This window comes from Mytilus edulis, chromosome 6 (assembly GCF_963676685.1).
Source record: "Mytilus edulis chromosome 6, xbMytEdul2.2, whole genome shotgun sequence".
NCBI lineage: Eukaryota > Metazoa > Mollusca > Bivalvia > Mytilida > Mytilidae > Mytilus > Mytilus edulis.
In genome coordinates this window covers 78,001,962-78,024,587 of record NC_092349.1, presented here as the reverse complement: position 1 = coordinate 78,024,587, position 22,626 = coordinate 78,001,962, and the positions used below count along the sequence as shown (strand labels likewise).

Here is a 22,626-nt window from a genome sequence, read left to right as displayed (position 1 = left end):
CATTGAGCTCGACTTATTTGGAATTGGCTGCCCTACACACCCAGACCCAACCCTACCATAAACCCTGATCAAAGCATCTTCCAATCAGCTATGGTTGAAGTAGAAGTTTACATCTGGCGCTGTGTATAAGGTATATGAGACGTTTTGCTTGGTGTTCTATCTTTGAGACTTCTTCACTGTTCAGACGAAGTTGTCGTTGTACCATGGTTATGTCCATCAATATCTGTATTTTGGTCCCTTCATTAAGAGATTCTCACTTTATTTTGCTGTTGCTTGTTAATATGTTCTCTATCTCTTTAATTACAGGTCTTCTGATGTTATCCCAAGCTTTACATTTGATCAATAGATGTTCAACCGTTTCCACTTCCTGGCTGCATGCGTTGCATATTTCCTGGTTTCCTTCTTTGTAGATTTTATATCTTAGGGGCTGCAGTGAGTAGGTTCCAGTGAGGAGTTTTAGTTTGATTGGAATTCTAAAACGGTCTTTGTTGGTGTATCTTTTAATCTTCAGTATGCTGTGGATTTTGCCTGCCATGAAGTTGTCTGTTTGAAGGTATTTTAGCCCTTGATACAGGTTGGCAATAACTGATATTTCGTTGACCCAGTGGTTAGCAATTTGCCTTTTTATTTGATTGACAGTGGTTTCAGTCACATCTGCATTATTCAGCATATCAATGGCTCTGCCGAGATTGTATTTGAACATGACCCTCTGTATTTCAATATACCAGCTGTGGCTTCCTGAGGATTTTACAGCTAGTTGTCTTTTACCAAGCTGTTTTTCAACACTATTGTCTGATTGCTGACATATGTTACTAAAGAATGTCATCATTTTGGTATGGATTTGTGCCTCGACTGGTAGGATGCCGGTTAGAATGTACACTGCTGGATCAGGAGTACTCATAGGGACTGAGAGAATTTGTTTGAGCATCTTTTTCTGGAACTTCTCTAGGGTTTCCAAGTGTGCTGATTTTGGTGTCAGAAGCTCCATCCCGTAGAGTAGTACTGGTGATATGTAAGTCTTGTATAGATGAATTAGACTTTCAGGATCTAATCCGTTTTCTCCATGGAATCCACTTCCGAACAAGGCATAGGCACTTCTTCTTGCTTTCTTGACATTTTCTTCAACATTGGACTCAATGTTTTGTCTCATTGATGTTGTCCTTATTATACCAAGATGTGTTGATTTTGTGACGTTTGGCATTGGATCTTTTCCTAACTGGTAGTGTTCTGGCTCACAATTGTTCTTGGTTGGCTTAGGTTTGATGTGTATTGCCACACTCTTCTGGGGTTGGAGCTTATAGCCTTCCATTCCTGCGTAGTCGGCAGATATATTTATGTGTACCTGCATATCAGGTGGTCTTTTTCCCAATAATGCTATGTCGTCTGCACATGCTGTAGTATTGCAAAGGACATTGCCAATTTTGCATCCAAGGCCTGATTGTTGTAATCTATTCAGTAGAGGGTTAACATATACCTTGTATAAGTCAGTGCTGAGGATTCCTCCTTGGTGCACACCTTGGCTCACTGGGAACTCGTCAGCAATCATTCCTTCCCATTTGATGGCACTAGTTGATTGCCAGTGCATACTCTGTATTATCCTCCAGAGAGTGTCGTCGATACCGCAATGAAATAGTCGTCGCATGAGGTGACTGTGTACCACTACGTCAAATGCAGACTTTGCATCTAGTAAAACCAGCTCAAATTCTTGGTTACTGTCTACACTCTCTCGATAGACTTCTTCCACAACCAGACCTGCGTTCAGTGGCGATGATTTTGCTGTGAAACCTCGTTGGGTTGGATTTTGATCTTTAAGGACTCTTGGTTGTATTCTATCCCTGATTATTGCCTCTATTATCTTGTTAACGACTGGCAGTACTGTTATACCTCTGTAGTTGGCAGCATGACATCTCTTTCGCATTTTTTATGGCATTGGTGGCTTAGTAGCTAGGCTGGTAGTCCAAGAACTGGAGCACTGTACTGTCTACTCGTTGGTTGTAAGATTGTGCCCCGTACGTGCCTGGTGCGTTTTACTCTAATTTCAATGACTAGTATCATTAATTCTCTGTCCTGCATAAGGGTAAGGGTTCTCTAGATTCCTCTTTCAATATATAGCTATTAGTGCTAAGTGGTATTAACCAACAAACAACCAAACGATCCACACAGTTCATTGTGGATGTATGTGTGTAAAAGGCGAAACAGTATATCTGCTATTGCAGAATGAAAAGAACAGGACCTGGAGGAGACATTTGAAAAAAAAACGTTTATGTGAGTTTTCAAAGTAAGAAAAAGTTTTTGAATTAAAGACATCAAATACGATAGATCTTTGTTCAGACGATCACAGCGAGTATGATAAAAACATAGTTATCGTCAAACAGGAAGTTCATATTTGATAGATATGAAATCATTTTTTAATACTGATAAATGTTTTGTTTTGATTGAATACTTTACAGATAACCTTTTCTTAGTATCAACATGGGACTTCATTTGTTAAATGTGTGATCATCACTTAAACTGTTTATTGTATCGTATGATAGAAAATAGACTATGCGTGAAATATCACACGAGAGAATGCCGTGTTCAATATTAACCGTAGACCCAATCAGCATAAGTTTACCCTGGTTCATTGGCAAAACGTATTGTGTTTGTATGTGCAAATATGTTGAAATGTCGCTTGTTAGAAAGCTGATTGGTGTCTTATAAAATCATTGAGGTAACAAGTACTTATTTTGTAATATTGTCTAGTAAATTAGTGGTGGTATTTTGTTAGCTGCTTTTTAAACTGTCAATTATACCTGATTATTCAAGTAAATAGTGTATAGTTTCCAGCAGAGACATATAATACAACTTGTATTATATGTCTCTGTTTCCAGTAAAGCTAGTCAGAAATAACAAACGTGGTATTAAATACGAAGTGTAATCAATTATTACCAGATGTTCACAACACATGTTCCTTGGTCAATATCATGATGATCAGGAGACCTTCAGCCAGGGAAGTCCAATGCATCAAACGTTCAAAAATATCAAAATTGGTCTGAACAGTACAGCCAAAATTGTATAAAGCTCTCAATGTGACTGACTTTTTCTAAATAGTTTAAAACTCCATTTGAATTGTGTATATTGACTAGATGGAACATAACTCATGTTATATCATGGATGAGCTAAAAGTAGGTAGGAGTGTGTGTAAACTGTTTTTCTACCTCAGGCATAGATTACCTTAGCTGTATTTGGCAAAACTTTTAGGAATTTTGGTCCTCAATGCTCTTCATCTTCGTACTTTATTTGGCCTTTTTAACTTTTTTGGACTGATGAGTCTTTTGTAGACGAAATGCGCGTCTGGCGTATATACAAAATGTCTACTATCATGTTTATATTATCTTTAGTGTATGTCTATTTGGAATCAGTGTAGTTCTACACACAGTAATAATTTTCATTTTTATCTTAGAAAAGATTGTATGAATGCTGCACCGGTTCTCCCAGTAGTGTTAATTTTGCATTGAAGTGTGAGTTTTCGTGTGTCGAAGGGACTCAGTGTGAAGGGCTTATATATGAAGAACAGCAATACCATGGTTGGTCCTTTTCTTTTTTTTTGCTGTGCATGTACTGTATTTGTTTAATGGGTGCATGTGGTACCACCTATCCTTTTTTTTTCTTTGTGTATTGTTAAAACACAGTCAACAATTAACTTAAAGATATAAGAAGATGTGGTATAAAAAACAAGAAATGAGAAACACATATAAACCACATCAACAAACAACAACTACTGAACATCAGATTCCTGACTTAGGACAGATGCAAACAAATGAAGCAGGTTATAACGTTTAAATGGTACCAAACTATGTATGTCTATTCCTGCATAAGAACAGCAGATTTCTATTTTAAAAAGTTTAATGAACTCGCTAATTCATATAAAACATAGAACCCATTGTAAATAATCAACAATATCATATGAATAATGAAGAGAAAACAATTAACAGAAACAACATTTATAAACAACATGTATTTTCCACTGCTAAAATTAATAAGAATTCTATCATTAATGGACTATAGTCTCCTCATATTGTTTCTTGAGCGATTTGAAATAAAGTCTTAGTCCATTTTCATCCAGTCTAGAGTTCCTGGCAGCCTGAACGAGCCTTGTGGCTAACTTGAAGATGGCTCTCTGTTCTCGTAACTCTCCTTCTAATTCTTGATTTGCCTGTGATAATAAACATGATAAATTGTGTTGAATCAATTTTGTGATGCACTTATTTGTAATCAAATTTTACTCTTTTGCTTGAAAAACTATTTAACATTTTCCATATACACTCGCAGCCACTGCTTCAATAAACAACTTTTGAAATTCAACTAAAGAGTACCCTAAGCTTTCCAGTTCAGTTCAGTGAACATTTTAGTAACTGTTAGGCTGATCACATAAGCTATATGATAATACTTTGCTTTAATATGAATAAATCATTCAAGGCCTTCTGTTTTGATTGTTTATTGTAATTGTAAAAGTACTGTTATTAATGGCCTTATAATTTTAAGATTTGTCTTATGAGAATTTTAATTTTGTACAAAATTCCCATTGTTCTCTGATATCTTCATGCATAAAAAAAAGGAAAAATGTCAATGAAGAACCACCACTATCGATGGACACTTTTATCCATTATGACATCACATGGCGAGCAGTCTTCAATGTATGACACTGTGACAGTTGTATAATTATGTAGGCAGTAGATAGACCATAGATCACCTTCCAACATTAAAATTTTTTGGCAAACTGATACAATATCTCTGAGTTACTTGGAAAATTTGCAAATAATGAAAAGATATAAATATTTACCTGTTTTTCTGTGGATATTTTAGTGGCAATTTCTTTTGCTTTGTCTAGGACAGCTTTTGGCATTGTAGAGATCTCAGCCAACTGAAGACCTTAGAAGAAAAAAAAAGTTTTGTATAGTTCAAATGAGCATGTTGGGACATTCAAGGTTGTGATTGATTTATTGATTATTGTGTTTTTAACGCCACTTTCAAGCACCACTTTAAGGCTTTTTGGTGGCGGCCAGTTTTTTTTGGTGAAGGAAGCTGGAGTACCTAGAAAACTGACAATCCTAGTCAATTAAGATTGGAGTTGAGTGCACCCGTGCTGACTGGCTAGTGATTACAGTAGTAACTACTTAGACCACTCTGCCACCGAGGCCCCTTCAAGGATCTGAAAGCCCTTTTCATATTTTACACAGACTTCCAAAATCTTTAAAAACAGTTTATTATATTTCATGTATATTTATGACCAACGTGACTTATCGTTAAATGTTCCACTGACTTCATGAGAGAGACACAATATTTAGATATTAAGGTTGAAAAGTTTGAGATATTTTACAGAGGGAAAACTAGATCTGAAATTTTTTCACAAGGTAGATTGGGTGCCGCGTTTCGCAAGTTTTGTAAAATGTGTGTCCCTTTACCCATTAACTTGCCTAAATAGATGGTAAAGGCTGTTTTGTAAAATGTGTGTCCTTTTACCCAGTACTTGCCTAAATAGATGGTAAAGGCTGTTTGTAATATCAAACAGTTGATATTCCTCTTTACCCCATTTCCAAGATTATTTGCACATATTAAGAAATATGCAGGTATTTTTAAACAAGTTTAATGTAGGTCCGATGTTAGTGGAAACAAACAAATTATGCAGCGAATATCGATCACTCACTCTATTTGATAGCTAAGCAAAATGGGGGTTGGTCTTAATATTAAATAGGTCTGATATATAGTTTCTGAGAAAAATGTGACGGAATTGTGTTACATATGGGCAGAAAACAGATGTTAACAAGTATATCCCCTTTTCTATAGCTAATGGTGCACAAATATTAAAAAAAACTGTTTCCCTTTTTACAAATCCACAGCCTATCATATCAAAGCTAGAAGTATGTTTTGTCAAAAGTGAAAGTCAATTTTACATAGTATAGTAGTTTTCATTTAATTGTACAGGATACAAAATTTCCAACACTTTTCCTATTAGAAATTAATTTCTTTAATACATTGTACACTGAATCTGACTATGTACACAGGAAAACACAAATGCAATCAGAATAGATGTTTAAGTTTATAAAAATCAATTTCGTTAAGTAGTGTTTAAGTAGAAGTTTGTTTTTTTTATCTTTGAGCTACCGATTTTATAATATTTGTTGTCCTTTTTCTCATAGTGTGAATATTTCATTATTCATGGGTGAAGATACATAGACAAAAAACTAGTTTTAATGCCATAATAGTCCAAATAAATGTGCCTATCCAGAATTAGGACCCTCATAATTTTCCATATCTCTGTTCATATCTCAATGTTACTGTACTAGTACAAGAAACAGAGTAATTTCTGTACGGGCTATTTTTGGACCTGATATTAAAATTTAATGTTTCAAGATAAGAAAATGTTTTAAGTTGACAAAAGACATGCAACAAAGTTAAATGGAACTATTTTGTCAAAATTTTATCTTAAAATCTTAAAAAGCATTGGTTTTTAACAGCTGAAGTAGGGCCAAAAATTGAGATTTTCACATAATTTGACAAAATCATGAATATTTCAACCAAAATCTAGGATTAGGAAACATAGAGTGCAGGTGTCGATAAACTTAAGATGCAAATCAGATATGTAAAATGTTATAAATAAATATTTTTAAAAGAACTTCAAATTAACGTTCTATAGAGAATCAGTGTAATTTTCACAAATACATACAAGATGTGTAATTTCTGGAATACTTACCATAATGTTTCTCCATTGTTTTCCCCTTTGCCAGTATGTGTGTATATATTATATACGTACCATAATGTTTCTCCATTGTTTTCCCCTTTGCCAGTATGTGTGTATATATTATATACGTACCATAATGTTTCTCCATTGTTTTCCCCTTTGCCAGTATGTGTGTATATATTATATACGTACCATAATGTTTCTCCATTGTTTTCCCCTTTGCCAGTATGTGTGTATATATTATAAACGTACCATTATGTTTCTCCATTGTTTTGCCCTTTGCCAGTATGTGTGTATATATTATCTACTTACCATAATGTTTCTCCATTGTTTTGCCCTTTGCCAGTATGTGTGTATATATTATATACGTACCATAAAGTTTCTCCATTGTTTTCCCCTTTGCCAGTATGTGTGTATATATTATATACGTACCATAATGGTTCTCCATTGTTTTGCCCTTTGCCAGTATGTGTGTATATATTATATACGTACCATAATGTTTCTTCATTGTTTTCCCCTTTGCCAGTATGTGTGTATATATTATATATGTACCATAATGTTTCTCCATCGTTTTCCCCTTTGCCAGTATGTGTGTATATATTATATACGTACCATAATGTTTCTCCATTGTTTTCCCCTTTGCCAGTATGTGTGTATATATTATATACTTACCATTATGTTTCTCCATTGTTTTGCCCTTTGCCAGTATGTGTGTATATATTATATACGTACCATAATGTTTCTCCATTGTTTTGCCCTTTGCCAGTATGTGTGTATATATTATATACGTACCATAATGTTTCTCCATTGTTTTGCCCTTTGCCAGTATGTGTGTGTATATTATATACGTACCATAATGTTTCTCCATTGTTTTCCCCTTTGCCAGTATGTGTGTATATATTATCTACTTACCATAATGTTTCTCCATTGTTTTCCCCTTTGCCAGTATGTGTGTATATATTATCTACATACCATAATGTTTCTCCATTGTTTTCCCCTTTGCCAGTATGTGTGTATATATTATATACGTACCATAATGTTTCTCCATTGTTTTGCCCTTTGCCAGTATGTGTGTATATATTATATACGTACCATAATGTTTCTCCATTGTTTTCCCCTTTGCCAGTATGTGTGTATATATTATCTACTTACCATAATGTTTCTCCATTGTTTTCCCCTTTGCCAGTATGTGTGTATATATTATCTACGTACCATAATGTTTCTCCATTGTTTTCCCCTTTGCCAGTATGTGTGTATATATTATATACTTACCATTATGTTTCTCCATTGTTTTCCCCTTTGCCAGTATGTGTGTATATATTATCTACTTACCATAATGTTTCTCCATTGTTTTGCCTTTTGCCAGTATGTGTGTATATATTATATACTTACCATAATGTTTCTCCATTGTTTTCCCCTTTGCCAGTATGTGTGTATATATTATATATGTACCAAAATGTTTCTCCATTGTTTTCCCCTTTGCCAGTATGTGTGTATATATTATATACGTACCGTAATGTTTCTCCATTGTTTTCCCCTTTGCCAGTATGTGTGTATATATTATCTACTTACCAAAATGTTTCTCCATTGTTTTCCCCTTTGCCAGTATGTGTGTATATATTATATACGTACCATAATGTTTCTCCATTGTTTTCCCCTTTGCCAGTATGTGTGTATATATTATATACGTACCATAATGTTTCTCCATTGTTTTCCCCTTTGCCAGTATGTGTGTATGTATTATATACGTACCATAATGTTTCTCCATTGTTTTGCCTTTTGCCAGTATGTGTGTATATATTATATACTTACCATAATGTTTCTCCATTGTTTTCCCCTTTGCCAGTATGTGTGTATATATTATATATGTACCAAAATGTTTCTCCATTGTTTTCCCCTTTGCCAGTATGTGTGTATATATTATATACGTACCGTAATGTTTCTCCATTGTTTTCCCCTTTGCCAGTATGTGTGTATATATTATCTACTTACCAAAATGTTTCTCCATTGTTTTCCCCTTTGCCAGTATGTGTGTATATATTATATACGTACCATAATGTTTCTCCATTGTTTTCCCCTTTGCCAGTATGTGTGTATATATTATATACGTACCATAATGTTTCTCCATTGTTTTCCCCTTTGCCAGTATGTGTGTATGTATTATATACGTACCATAATGTTTCTTCATTGTTTTGCCCTTTGCCAGTATGTGTGTATATATAATATATGTACCATAATGTTTCTCCATTGTTTTGCCCTTTGCCAGTATGTGTGTATATATTATATACATACCATAATGTTTCTCCATTGTTTTGCCCTTTGCCAGTATGTGTGTATATATTATATACGTACCATAATGTTTCTCCATTTTTTTCCCCTTTCTCAGTATGTGTGTATATATTATATACGTACCATAATGTTTCTCCATTGTTTTCCCCTTTCTCAGTATGTGTGTATATATTATATACGTACCATAAGGTTTCTCCATTGTTTTCCCCTTTGCCAGTATGTGTGTATATATTATATACGTACCGTAATGTTTCTCCATTGTTATGCCCTTTGCCAGTATGTGTGTATATTATATACGTACCATAATGTTTCTCCATTGTTTTGCCCTTTGCCAGTATTTGTGTGTATATCATATACCTACCATAATGTTTCTCCATTGTTTTCCCCTTTGCCAGTATGTGTGTATATTATATACGTACCATAATGTTTCTCCATTGTTTTGCCCTTTGTCAGTATGTGTGTATATATTATATACGTACCATCAAGTTTCTCCATTGTTTTCCCCTTTGCCAGTATGTGTGTATATATTATATACGTACCATAATGTTTCTCCATTGTTTTCCCCTTTGCCAGTATGTGTGTATTTATTATATACGTACCGTAATGTTTCTCCATTGTTTTCCCCTTTGCCAGTATGTGTGTGTATATTATATACGTACCATAATGTTTCTCCATTGTTTTCCCCTTTGCCAGTATGTGTGTATATATTATATACCTACCATAATGTTTCTCCATTGTTTTCCCCTTTGCCAGTATGTGTGTATATTATATACGTACCATAATATTTCTCCATTGTTTTCCCCTTTGCCAGTATGTGTATATATTATATACGTACCATAATGTTTCTCCATTGTTTTGCCCTTTGCCAGTATGTGTGTATATATTATCTACTTACCATAATGTTTCTCCATTGTTTTCCCCTTTGCCAGTATGTGTGTATATATTATATACGTACCATAATGTTTCTTCATTGTTTTGCCCTTTGCCAGTATGTGTGTGTATATTATATACGTACCATAAGGCTTCTCCATTGTTTTGCCCTTTGCCAGTATGTGTGTATATATTATCTACTTACCATAATGTTTCTCCATTGTTTTGCCCTTTGCCAGTATGTGTGTATATATTATATATGTACCATAATGTTTCTCCATTGTTTTCCCCTTTGCCAGTATGTGTGTATATATTATATACGTACCATAATGTTTCTCCATTGTTTTCACCTTTGCCAGTATGTGTGTATATATTATCTACTTACCATAATGTTTCTCCATTGTTTTGCCCTTTGCCAGTATGTGTGTATATATTATATATGTACCATAATGTTTCTCCATTGTTTTCCCCTTTGCCAGTATGTGTGTATATATTATATACGTACCATAATGTTTCTCCATTGTTTTCCCCTTTGCCAGTATGTGTGTATATATTATATACGTACCATAATGTTTCTCCATTGTTTTGCCCTTTGCCAGTATGTGTGTATATATTATCTACTTACCATAATGTTTCTTCATTGTTTTGCCCTTTGCCAGTATGTGTGTATATATTATATACGTACCATAAAGTTTCTCCATTGTTTTCCCCTTTGCCAGTATGTGTGTATATATTATATACCTACCATAATGTTTCTTCATTGTTTTCCCCTTTGCCAGTATGTGTGTATATTATATATGTACCATAATGTTTCTCCATTGTTTTCCCCTTTGCCAGTATGTGTATATATTATATACGTACCATAATGTTTCTCCATTGTTTTGCCCTTTGCCAGTATGTGTGTATATATTATCTACTTACCATAATGTTTCTCCATTGTTTTCCCCTTTGCCAGTATGTGCGTATATATTATATACGTACCATAATGTTTCTTCATTGTTTTGCCCTTTGCCAGTATGTGTGTGTATATTATATACGTACCATAAGGTTTCTCCATTGTTTTGCCCTTTGCCAGTATGTGTGTATATATTATCTACTTACCATAATGTTTCTCCATTGCTTTGTCCTTTGCCAGTATGTGTGTATATATTATATACGTACCATAATGTTTCTCCATTGTTTTCCCCTTTGCCAGTATGTGTGTATATATTATATACGTACCATAATGTTTCTCCATTGTTTTGGGTTTGCCAGTATGTGTGTATATATTATATACGTACCATAATGTTTCTCCATTGTTTTGCCCTTTGCCAGTATGTGTGTATATATTATATACGTACCATAAAGTTTCTCCATTGTTTTCCCCTTTGCCAGTATGTGTGTATATATTATATACCTACCATAATGTTTCTTCATTGTTTTCCCCTTTGCCAGTATGTGTGTATATTATATACGTACCATAATGTTTCTCCATTGTTTTCCCCTTTGCCAGTATGTGTATATATTATATACGTACCATAATGTTTCTCCATTGTTTTGCCCTTTGCCAGTATGTGTGTATATATTATCTACTTACCATAATGTTTCTCCATTGTTTTCCCCTTTGCCAGTATGTGTGTATATATTATATACGTACCATAATGTTTCTTCATTGTTTTGCCCTTTGCCAGTATGTGTGTGTATATTATATACGTACCATAAGTTTTCTCCATTGTTTTCCCCTTTGCCAGTATGTGTGTATATATTATCTACGTACCATAATGTTTCTCCATTGTTTTGCCCTTTGCCAGTATGTGTGTATATATTATATATGTACCATAATGTTTCTCCATTGTTTTCCCCTTTGCCAGTATGTGTGTATATATTATATACGTACCATAATGTTTCTCCATTGTTTTGCCCTTTGCCAGTATGTGTGTATATATTATCTACGTACCACAATGTTTCTCCATTGTTTTGCCCTTTGCCAGTATGTGTGAATATATTATATATGTACCATAATGTTTCTCCATTGTTTTCCCCTTTGCCAGTATGTGTGTATATATTATATACGTACCATAATGTTTCTCCATTGTTTTCCCCTTTGCCAGTATGTGTGTATATATTATATACGTACCATAATGTTTCTCCATTGTTTTGCCCTTTGCCAGTATGTGTGTATATATTATATACGTACCATAATGTTTCTCCATTGTTTTGCCCTTTGCCAGTATGTGTGTATATATTATATACGTACCATAATGTTTCTCCATTGTTTTGCCCTTTGCCAGTATGTGTGTATATATTATATACGTACCATAATGTTTCTCCATTGTTTTGCCCTTTGCCAGTATGTGTGTATATATTATATACGTACCATAATGTTTCTCCATTGTTTTCCCCTTTGCCAGTATGTGTGTATATATTATATACGTACCATAATGTTTCTCCATTGTTTTGCCCTTTGCCAGTATGTGTGTATATATTATATATGTACCATAATGTTTCTCCATTGTTTTGCCCTTTGCCAGTATGTGTGTATATATTATATACGTACCATAATGTTTCTCCATTGTTTTCCCCTTTGCCAGTATGTGTGTATATATTATATACGTACCATAATGTTTCTCCATTGTTTTCCCCTTTGCCAGTATGTGTGTATATATTATATACCTACCATAATGTTTCTTCATTGTTTTCCCCTTTGCCAGTATGTGTGTATATTATATACGTACCATAATGTTTCTCCATTGTTTTCCCCTTTGCCAGTATGTGTATATATTATATACGTACCATAATGTTTCTCCATTGTTTTGCCCTTTGCCAGTATGTGTGTATATATTATCTACTTACCATAATGTTTCTCCATTGTTTTCCCCTTTGCCAGTATGTGCGTATATATTATATACGTACCATAATGTTTCTTCATTGTTTTGCCCTTTGCCAGTATGTGTGTGTATATTATATACGTACCATAAGGTTTCTCCATTGTTTTGCCCTTTGCCAGTATGTGTGTATATATTATCTACTTACCATAATGTTTCTCCATTGCTTTGTCCTTTGCCAGTATGTGTGTATATATTATATACGTACCATAATGTTTCTCCATTGTTTTCCCCTTTGCCAGTATGTGTGTATATATTATATACGTACCATAATGTTTCTCCATTGTTTTGCCCTTTGCCAGTATGTGTGTATATATTATATACGTACCATAATGTTTCTCCATTGTTTTGCCCTTTGCCAGTATGTGTGTATATATTATATACGTACCATAAAGTTTCTCCATTGTTTTCCCCTTTGCCAGTATGTGTGTATATATTATATACCTACCATAATGTTTCTTCATTGTTTTCCCCTTTGCCAGTATGTGTGTATATTATATACGTACCATAATGTTTCTCCATTGTTTTCCCCTTTGCCAGTATGTGTATATATTATATACGTACCATAATGTTTCTCCATTGTTTTGCCCTTTGCCAGTATGTGTGTATATATTATCTACTTACCATAATGTTTCTCCATTGTTTTCCCCTTTGCCAGTATGTGTGTATATATTATATACGTACCATAATGTTTCTTCATTGTTTTGCCCTTTGCCAGTATGTGTGTGTATATTATATACGTACCATAAGGTTTCTCCATTGTTTTCCCCTTTGCCAGTATGTGTGTATATATTATCTACGTACCATAATGTTTCTCCATTGTTTTGCCCTTTGCCAGTATGTGTGTATATATTATATATGTACCATAATGTTTCTCCATTGTTTTCCCCTTTGCCAGTATGTGTGTATATATTATATACGTACCATAATGTTTCTCCATTGTTTTCACCTTTGCCAGTATGTGTGTATATATTATCTACGTACCACAATGTTTCTCCATTGTTTTGCCCTTTGCCAGTATGTGTGTATATATTATATATGTACCATAATGTTTCTCCATTGTTTTCCCCTTTGCCAGTATGTGTGTATATATTATATACGTACCATAATGTTTCTCCATTGTTTTCCCCTTTGCCAGTATGTGTGTATATATTATATACGTACCATAATGTTTCTCCATTGTTTTGCCCTTTGCCAGTATGTGTGTATATATTATATACGTACCATAATGTTTCTCCATTGTTTTGCCCTTTGCCAGTATGTGTGTATATATTATATACGTACCATAATGTTTCTCCATTGTTTTGCCCTTTGCCAGTATGTGTGTATATATTATATACGTACCATAATGTTTCTCCATTGTTTTGCCCTTTGCCAGTATGTGTGTATATATTATATACGTACCATAATGTTTCTCCATTGTTTTCCCCTTTGCCAGTATGTGTGTATATATTATATACGTACCATAATGTTTCTCCATTGTTTTGCCCTTTGCCAGTATGTGTGTATATATTATATATGTACCATAATGTTTCTCCATTGTTTTCCCCTTTGCCAGTATGTGTGTATATATTATATACGTACCATAATGTTTCTCCATTGTTTTCCCCTTTGCCAGTATGTGTGTATATATTATATACGTACCATAATGTTTCTCCATTGTTTTGCCCTTTGCCAGTATGTGTGTATATATTATATACGTACCATAATGTTTCTCCATTGTTTTCCCCTTTGCCAGTATGTGTGTATATATTATATACGTACCATAATGTTTCTCCATTGTTTTGCCCTTTGCCAGTATGTGTGTATATATTATATACGTACCATAATGTTTCTCCATTGTTTTGCCCTTTGCCAGTATGTGTGTATATATTATATACATACCATAATGTTTCTCCATTGTTTTGCCCTTTGCCAGTATGTGTGTGTATATTATATACGTACCATAATGTTTCTCCATTGTTTTGCCCTTTGCCAGTATGTGTGTATATATTATATATGTACCATAATGTTTCTCCATTGTTTTGCCCTTTGCCAGTATGTGTGTATATATTATATACATACCATAATGTTTCTCCATTGTTTTGCCCTTTGCCAGTATGTGTGTATATATTATATACGTACCATAATGTTTCTCCATTGTTTTGCCCTTTGCCAGTATGTGTGTATATATTATATATGTACCATAATGTTTCTCCATTGTTTTGCCCTTTGCCAGTATGTGTGTATATATTATATACATACCATAATGTTTCTCCATTGTTTTGCCCTTTGCCAGTATGTGTGTATATATTATATACATACCATAATGTTTCTCCATTGTTTTGCCCTTTGCCAGTATGTGTGTATACATTATATACGTACCATAATGTTTCTCCATTGTTTTCCCCTTTGCCAGTATGTGTGTATATATTATATACGTACCATAATGTTTCTCCATTGTTTTGCCCTTTGCCAGTATGTGTGTATATATTATATACGTACCATAATGTTTCTCCATTGTTTTCCCCTTTGCCAGTATGTGTGTATATATTATATACGTACCATAATGTTTCTCCATTGTTTTGCCCTTTGCCAGTATGTGTGTATATATTATATACGTACCATAATGTTTCTCCATTGTTTTGCCCTTTGCCAGTATGTGTGTATATATTATATACATACCATAATGTTTCTCCATTGTTTTGCCCTTTGCCAGTATGTGTGTATATATTATATACGTACCATAATGTTTCTCCATTGATTTGCCCTTTGCCAGTATGTGTGTATATATTATATATGTACCATAATGTTTCTCCATTGTTTTGCCCTTTGCCAGTATGTGTGTATATATTATATACATACCATAATGTTTCTCCATTGTTTTGCCCTTTGCCAGTATGTGTGTATATATTATATACGTACCATAATGTTTCTCCATTGTTTTGCCCTTTGCCAGTGTGTGTGTATATATTATATATGTACCATAATGTTTCTCCATTGTTTTGCCCTTTGCCAGTATGTGTGTATATATTATATACATACCATAATGTTTCTCCATTGTTTTGCCCTTTGCCAGTATGTGTGTATATATTATATACGTACCATAATGTTTCTCCATTGTTTTGCCCTTTGCCAGTATGTGTGTATACATTATATACGTACCATAATGTTTCTCCATTGTTTTCCCCTTTGCCAGTATGTGTGTATATATTATATACGTACCATAATGTTTCTCCATTGTTTTGCCCTTTGCCAGTATGTGTGTATATATTATATACGTACCATAATGTTTCTCCATTGTTTTTCCCTTTGCCAGTATGTGTGTATATATTATATACGTACCATAATGTTTCTCCATTGTTTTCCCCTTTGCCAGTATGTGTGTATATATTATATACGTACCATAATGTTTCTCCATTGTTTTGCCCTTTGCCAGTATGTGTGTATATATTATATACATACCATAATGTTTCTCCATTGTTTTGCCCTTTGCCAGTATGTGTGTATATATTATATACGTACCATAATGTTTCTCCATTGATTTGCCCTTTGCCAGTATGTGTGTATATATTATATATGTACCATAATGTTTCTCCATTGTTTTGCCCTTTGCCAGTATGTGTGTATATATTATATACATACCATAATGTTTCTCCATTGTTTTGCCCTTTGCCAGTATGTGTGTATATATTATATACGTACCATAATGTTTCTCCATTGTTTTGCCCTTTGCCAGTGTGTGTGTATATATTATATATGTACCATAATGTTTCTCCATTGTTTTGCCCTTTGCCAGTATGTGTGTATATATTATATACATACCATAATGTTTCTCCATTGTTTTGCCCTTTGCCAGTATGTGTGTATATATTATATACGTACCATAATGTTTCTCCATTGTTTTGCCCTTTGCCAGTATGTGTGTATACATTATATACGTACCATAATGTTTCTCCATTGTTTTCCCCTTTGCCAGTATGTGTGTATATATTATATACGTACCATAATGTTTCTCCATTGTTTTGCCCTTTGCCAGTATGTGTGTATATATTATATACGTACCATAATGTTTCTCCATTGTTTTTCCCTTTGCCAGTATGTGTGTATATATTATATACGTACCATAATGTTTCTCCATTGTTTTCCCCTTTGCCAGTATGTGTGTATATATTATATACGTACCATAATGTTTCTCCATTGTTTTGCCCTTTGCCAGTATGTGTGTATATATTATCTTTTCACAATTCCAATCTGTGTTAAATGATCTCTGGATCTGGAAGCAGTAGCTACAATATATGTTAAGATATTCATGTTCTTCTGGCATTGGTCAAAATATGTTGATTTTTAGACCCTCTTAGGAAGTACGGAAAAGGATGTATAAATGGAAAAGGATAAAACTAAATGCCCCCTCACTGTGGAAGGGTTGTAAAAAAAAGAAACCAAGCAAGCAGTCACAAATTGTAAATTTTTAAGACTGCCTGAGACTAAGGATGAAAAGATGAAAACAATAATCCTACACAAAAATTAATAAAGAGAGAAAAAAACAAGGGGTGTTCTAAAAGGACAAGCATCTCTTGCTGTACAAAGTGGAATTAGTTATGTTTTTTCATTTACTAAACATATTCAATGCATCAAATTTTATTCATGTGATAAATGAACCCTGAACTTTTTACTGTAGACAGACATACAAGGTAGCACTCTGCAAGAAGACATTTTATACTTAATAGACACACTATTATGTCTCTAGCAACCCAGTCTTTGGGTTGTTTGACCCATTCAGGGTTAGGGTTTGAAAACAATCTACCACAAGACAATTGAGGCTGAGTTTGCAACCAGTAAAATATCCTCTGACAGAGAATGCAAACAATAATAATAACTTAAGGTTTTTTGGATAATGTATGGTTGTATTCTTTTTTTTTCTAAAAGAGTTTTCTAATGTCAAAGTATAGTACATGTACTTACTTCTCAACATTTGGATACAGACTATCTAAATTGGTCAGCTCTATAAAATGGGTGACAAAAAATGTAAAAGCCTGTTAAAAGAAATAAATTAATATGAATTAGAAGAACTGAACAAAAAAAATCTTATGCAATGGGTGACAAAAAATGTAAAAGCCTGTTAAAAGAAATAAATTAATATGAATTAGAAGAACTGAACAAAAAAAATCTTATGCATACAAATGTATTCATAAGGCATTTAGTACATTAGTTGTCTCCTTCCACTCTTCCAAAAACAGTGTCCATCATTATATATTACAAAGAAAATGTTTCTTGTATCATATTATGTACTTTAAATGTTCCACTGAGTTGTATTTCATTTTTTAAACTCATGGTGGACTGTCCATGCAGTTAGAGTATTACAGGAAACCATTTCTTCTGTTCTTTGAAATTATAACTAGCATTCTCCTTTGAATATGAAAACATAAACATTGTGCTATAATGTGCATATTTCATTTACATTTTGCCAATTAAGGAGTTTGGTGATGATGACAGATCTTTTATCATTTTTGAAAAACAGAATAGACTTAAAATGAAATAATTGTAGCATAATTGAATATACCTTTATTCCTAGTAGGAATTCACAAACTGAATGACATATTCCAACTCCTTCTTCAGCACTTGTTCCTAAAAACAAAGCTACAGTTTGACAGTATTCTAGTGAATATGGACATTGCATTAGGTCATGTTTTTCTCTGACTGTTTATGACGTCTTTTCATGATCATTAAGTCAATTGGATGTTGGATATGTACGGATTGATGTCTTAGATTAGTTATAAGTGACCTTGAACTAGCTGTCAGTAACTGAGAGTACTCTCAGATCAGTACTTAGTGCCTTTTTGTTGTTGGGATATACAAGTACCTGGCCGCATCCACTCTGTGTAGTATTTCTATTTGTATTGATCTGATGAGTTAAGCCTTTTTCACCTGATTTTTATAGTGTTTTTCTTATGTTGTACTGTTACACCACTGACCCAGGTTAGGGGGAGGGTTGGGATCCCGCTTACATGTTTAACCCAGCCACATTTTGTATGTATGTGCCTGTCCAAAGTCAGTAGCCTATAATTCAGTGGTTGTTGATGTGTTACATATTTGCTTTTGTTCATTTTTATACATAAACTAGGCTGTTAGTTTTCTCATTTGAATTGTTTTACATTTGCATTTAGGGCCTTTCATAGCTTACCATGCGGAATGCGCTTTTTTCATTGTTGAAGGCCATACAGTCACATATAGTTGTTAACTTCTATGTCATTTGGTCTCTTGTAGAGAGTTGTCTCATTGGCAATCATACTATATCTTCTTTTCTATATTCTTAACACTATTGTTATCATAAGTGGAATGAACTCTTCAATTCACAAATCAAGTAATTATAAGAAGTTGAAAAGCATGGAGGACTAAACAATTAGAAATTTATGCCAAATATGGCTTATCAATTATAAACTATCTTGTAAAATATGAGCTAGAAATTGAGCTCATGTAAATTAATATTAATACATCTGTTTACTTATTTTGGGTAAAAACAAGTGAAACTGCGAGCTACTGCTCACTGATGATACCCCCGCCGCAAGTGGATAATATTAATAGTGTAAAAATATGCAAGTGTTCGGTAAACAGGAAGTTGTCGAGTGATGAATCTGAAAACGCATCACACGGTATAGCTGACTTATAAAAATCCTGAAACCAAATTTCAGAAATCCTTGTATTGTAGTTCCTGAGAAAAATGTGACGAAAATTTTTAACTTGGTTATCATGTGTAAAATCATACAAGTGTTCGGTAAACAGGAAGTAGTCGAGTGATGAATCTGAAAACGCATCACACGGTATAGCTGACTTATATAAATCCTGAAACCAGAAAATTTTTAACTTGGTTATCATGTGTAAAATCATACAAGTGTTCGGTAAACAGGAAGTAGTCGAGTGATGAATCTGAAAACGCATCACACGGTATAGCTGACTTATATAAATCCTGAAACCAAATTTCAGAAATCCTTGTATTGTAGTTCCTGAGAAAAATGTGACGAAAATTTTCAACTTGGCTATCATGTGTAAAATCATACAAGTGTTCGGTAAACAGGAAGTTGTCGAGTGATGAATCTGAAAACGCATCACACGGTGTAGCTGACTTATATAAATCCTGAAACCAAATTTCAGAAATCCTTGTATTGTAGTTCCTGAGAAAAATGTGACGAAAATTTTCAACTTGGCTATCATGTGTAAAATCAGACAAGTGTTCGGTAAACAGGAAGTAGTCGAGTGATGAATCTGAAAACGCATCACACGGTATAGCTGACTTATATAAATCCTGAAACCAAATTTCAGAAATCCTTGTATTGTAGTTCCTGAGAAAAATGTGACGAAAATTTTCAACTTGGCTATCATGTGTAAAATCATACAAGTGTTCGGTAAACAGGAAGTTGTCGAGTGATGAATCTGAAAACGCATCACACTGTGTAGCTGACTTATATAAATCCTGAAACCAAATTTCAGAAATCCTTGTATTGTAGTTCCTGAGAAAAATGTGACGAAAATTTTCAACTTGGCTATCATGTGTAAAATCAGACAAGTGTTCGGTAAACAGGAAGTTGTCAAGTGATGAATCTGAAAACGCATCACACGGTGTGGCTGACATATATAAATGTTGATACCAAATTACAGAAAGGGTGGATGTGTAGTTCCTGAGAAAAATGTGACGAAAGTTTCATGGGACGGACTGACTGACTGACGGACGGACTGACGGACGGACTGATGGACGGACGGACGGACTGACAGACAGAGGTAAAACAGTATACCCCCCCTTTTTTAAAGCGGGGGTATAAAAATTCTATATAAGTCTGAAAATTGAGTTTATATAAGAACCCTACAAAACAGACCAAAGTTCATATTCTATTTTGTATTTAAATATTCTAAAATCAATCAAACACTTATATATGTAGATGTATAAGTACGACATATCAGGTCAACTTCTATCTGAGGCAGCTCATATATAAACTCAAGGCCTATAACTATATCTAATACAAAAAGATCTACCTCTTCCAAGTTCGTCAATTATAATCAAGGATTTGTCTGTTGAATTCTGTACAATGTAGTTAATTTCTCTCATCTGAAAAAATAAGCTCCTTTAATTTCTTCATCAAATTAATATTGAGCAGTTGTATATATAGTAGACACAAACTTAAAGACATTCTTCATATAAGATATTTGTTGTTACTTTCAATACATATAAATATGTATGTTTAGCAATATACCTTATTTAAATTTGCTTGCAACCTTTTGTTGCATGAATCTTAGTATACTTAAAATATCTACTGTCTTTATTTCTTCTTTTTAAAATTAATTTCATGTTACCCAAATTGCACCTATTCAACATAAACTTTTAAAAGTTTTCTTTGAGACTTAACAATTTGTGTTTTGATTATTTGACATTATACACGTCTTACCAAATAGGTGAATATATTCAAATATGGACCATAATTTGCTATTGGGCTCGTTTCCTATAACGATAAAAAAGTGATAAAAATGTGTATTACTGTAAGAAAAGTTGTAACTACATCTAAAGATGCCTTTATTTTTATCAACATACAAGTGTATGCTACTCTTCCCTAGAAAAAAAAATTGAAATTAACAAATTTCAAAGATTATACAACCGTATTTTTGTGTCGTTTCTCGCGTTACTTTTCGCTTCCGAAGTGCATAACGCTGACTGATTTATAGATAATCGTCACCAGCAAATTCGTAACTTTTGCTTTCAAATAATAAAGAACATCGACCAATAAGAATAGTCAGAAGAAAATGCCGAGAACTATAAGTATTTCTGTAGCAGGTGTAAAAACACTAGCGTTACTTTGGTTTCCGATTTCGTAACGCAAATTTTAGATGATGTAATCTGCTTTGTTGTACTAGAATTCTTTATAACAATATGCAAATATGAACTCTCGCGAGATGTTCAAACAGTTAAATCAGAGATGATTTACATTCTAGTTTTGTTCTTCATAATAATTAAGTTAGAAAATGATGTTATCGTTATGCGTTACATTTCACACGAAACAGAAGTCCAGTTATTTCCTTTTTTTTTTATTAAAATTGATTTTGTTGTTAAGTTCTAATCATTTCCGGTCATACGTGAAACATGTGACTAACATGTGATCATGCCCTTACAGCCGGATATATGAAATACTAGGTCTAAACATTGTTTTTGTTTCCAACGGGATGTTAGCAAACATAATCTGTAGACTTCACAGTTTCGTCTTGTTTAAAAAAGGAAAATACAATTTTCAGAGATTGTGCCGGGGGTCTATTATTTTTCCTATGTGCATAATGTTACATACGATCTTGTGTGATAATAAATGCCCAATGACTTGACAACATCGATTTCAGATTTGACAGACGTTATAACACACTTCGTTTCCGGAAATTGATGTAAAGGGTCCTTAGAAAATTCAATCGACATTACGTCTCTTATCATTGTGCCGATGCTCGTTGGATTGATTTTGCTTCAGCAGTAAATATTACTGGATATTTTAGGTGAATAAAGATAATTTAATAAAAAATACATGTTAATATACCGTTACACTTGGAATGTACAAAGTTGGTATCTTTGTCACAATTTTTAATTATTGTTCTGCAAACACTTTTCAGAAACGCAATAAACTTGTCAAAGGAGAAGTAAACTTTTACCATGCATGACTTGAAAGGAAGTACTTTATTGATTTTAGTACACTAAAGTAGGTTAAAATGTGGAAACCATGTAGATGGTGTACAGGTCACAAATATCACATGGTGCCTATTTTAAAGATTTTAATTACAAGTTAAAAGTTTTTTTCTTTACTGGATTTAAAAAATTTTACATTGCCAATGATTTGGAATAAATTGTATATAACTGGAATTTCAAAACCAAATATAAAT

General features: G+C 33.5%; 1 protein-coding gene across 2 annotated transcripts in view; it reads right to left on the bottom strand.

The window, feature by feature from the left end:
* Positions 1-3,849: 3,849 nt before the first annotated feature.
* Positions 3,850-22,626, bottom strand: part of LOC139528505 (mutS protein homolog 4-like) — a 63,417-nt gene continuing 44,640 nt past the window's right edge. For both annotated transcript variants that reach the window (XM_071324522.1, XM_071324523.1), the window contains exons 21-26: positions 20,752-20,824; positions 18,287-18,351; positions 17,689-17,759; positions 16,909-17,012; positions 4,823-4,911; positions 3,850-4,195 (exon numbers count right to left, since the gene is read on the bottom strand). In XM_071324522.1, coding sequence (XP_071180623.1) covers positions 4,034-4,195; positions 4,823-4,911; positions 16,909-17,012; positions 17,689-17,759; positions 18,287-18,351; positions 20,752-20,824 — 564 coding nt within the window. In that variant the 3' untranslated portion in view covers positions 3,850-4,033. The remainder of the gene's footprint in view (positions 4,196-4,822; positions 4,912-16,908; positions 17,013-17,688; positions 17,760-18,286; positions 18,352-20,751; positions 20,825-22,626) is intronic.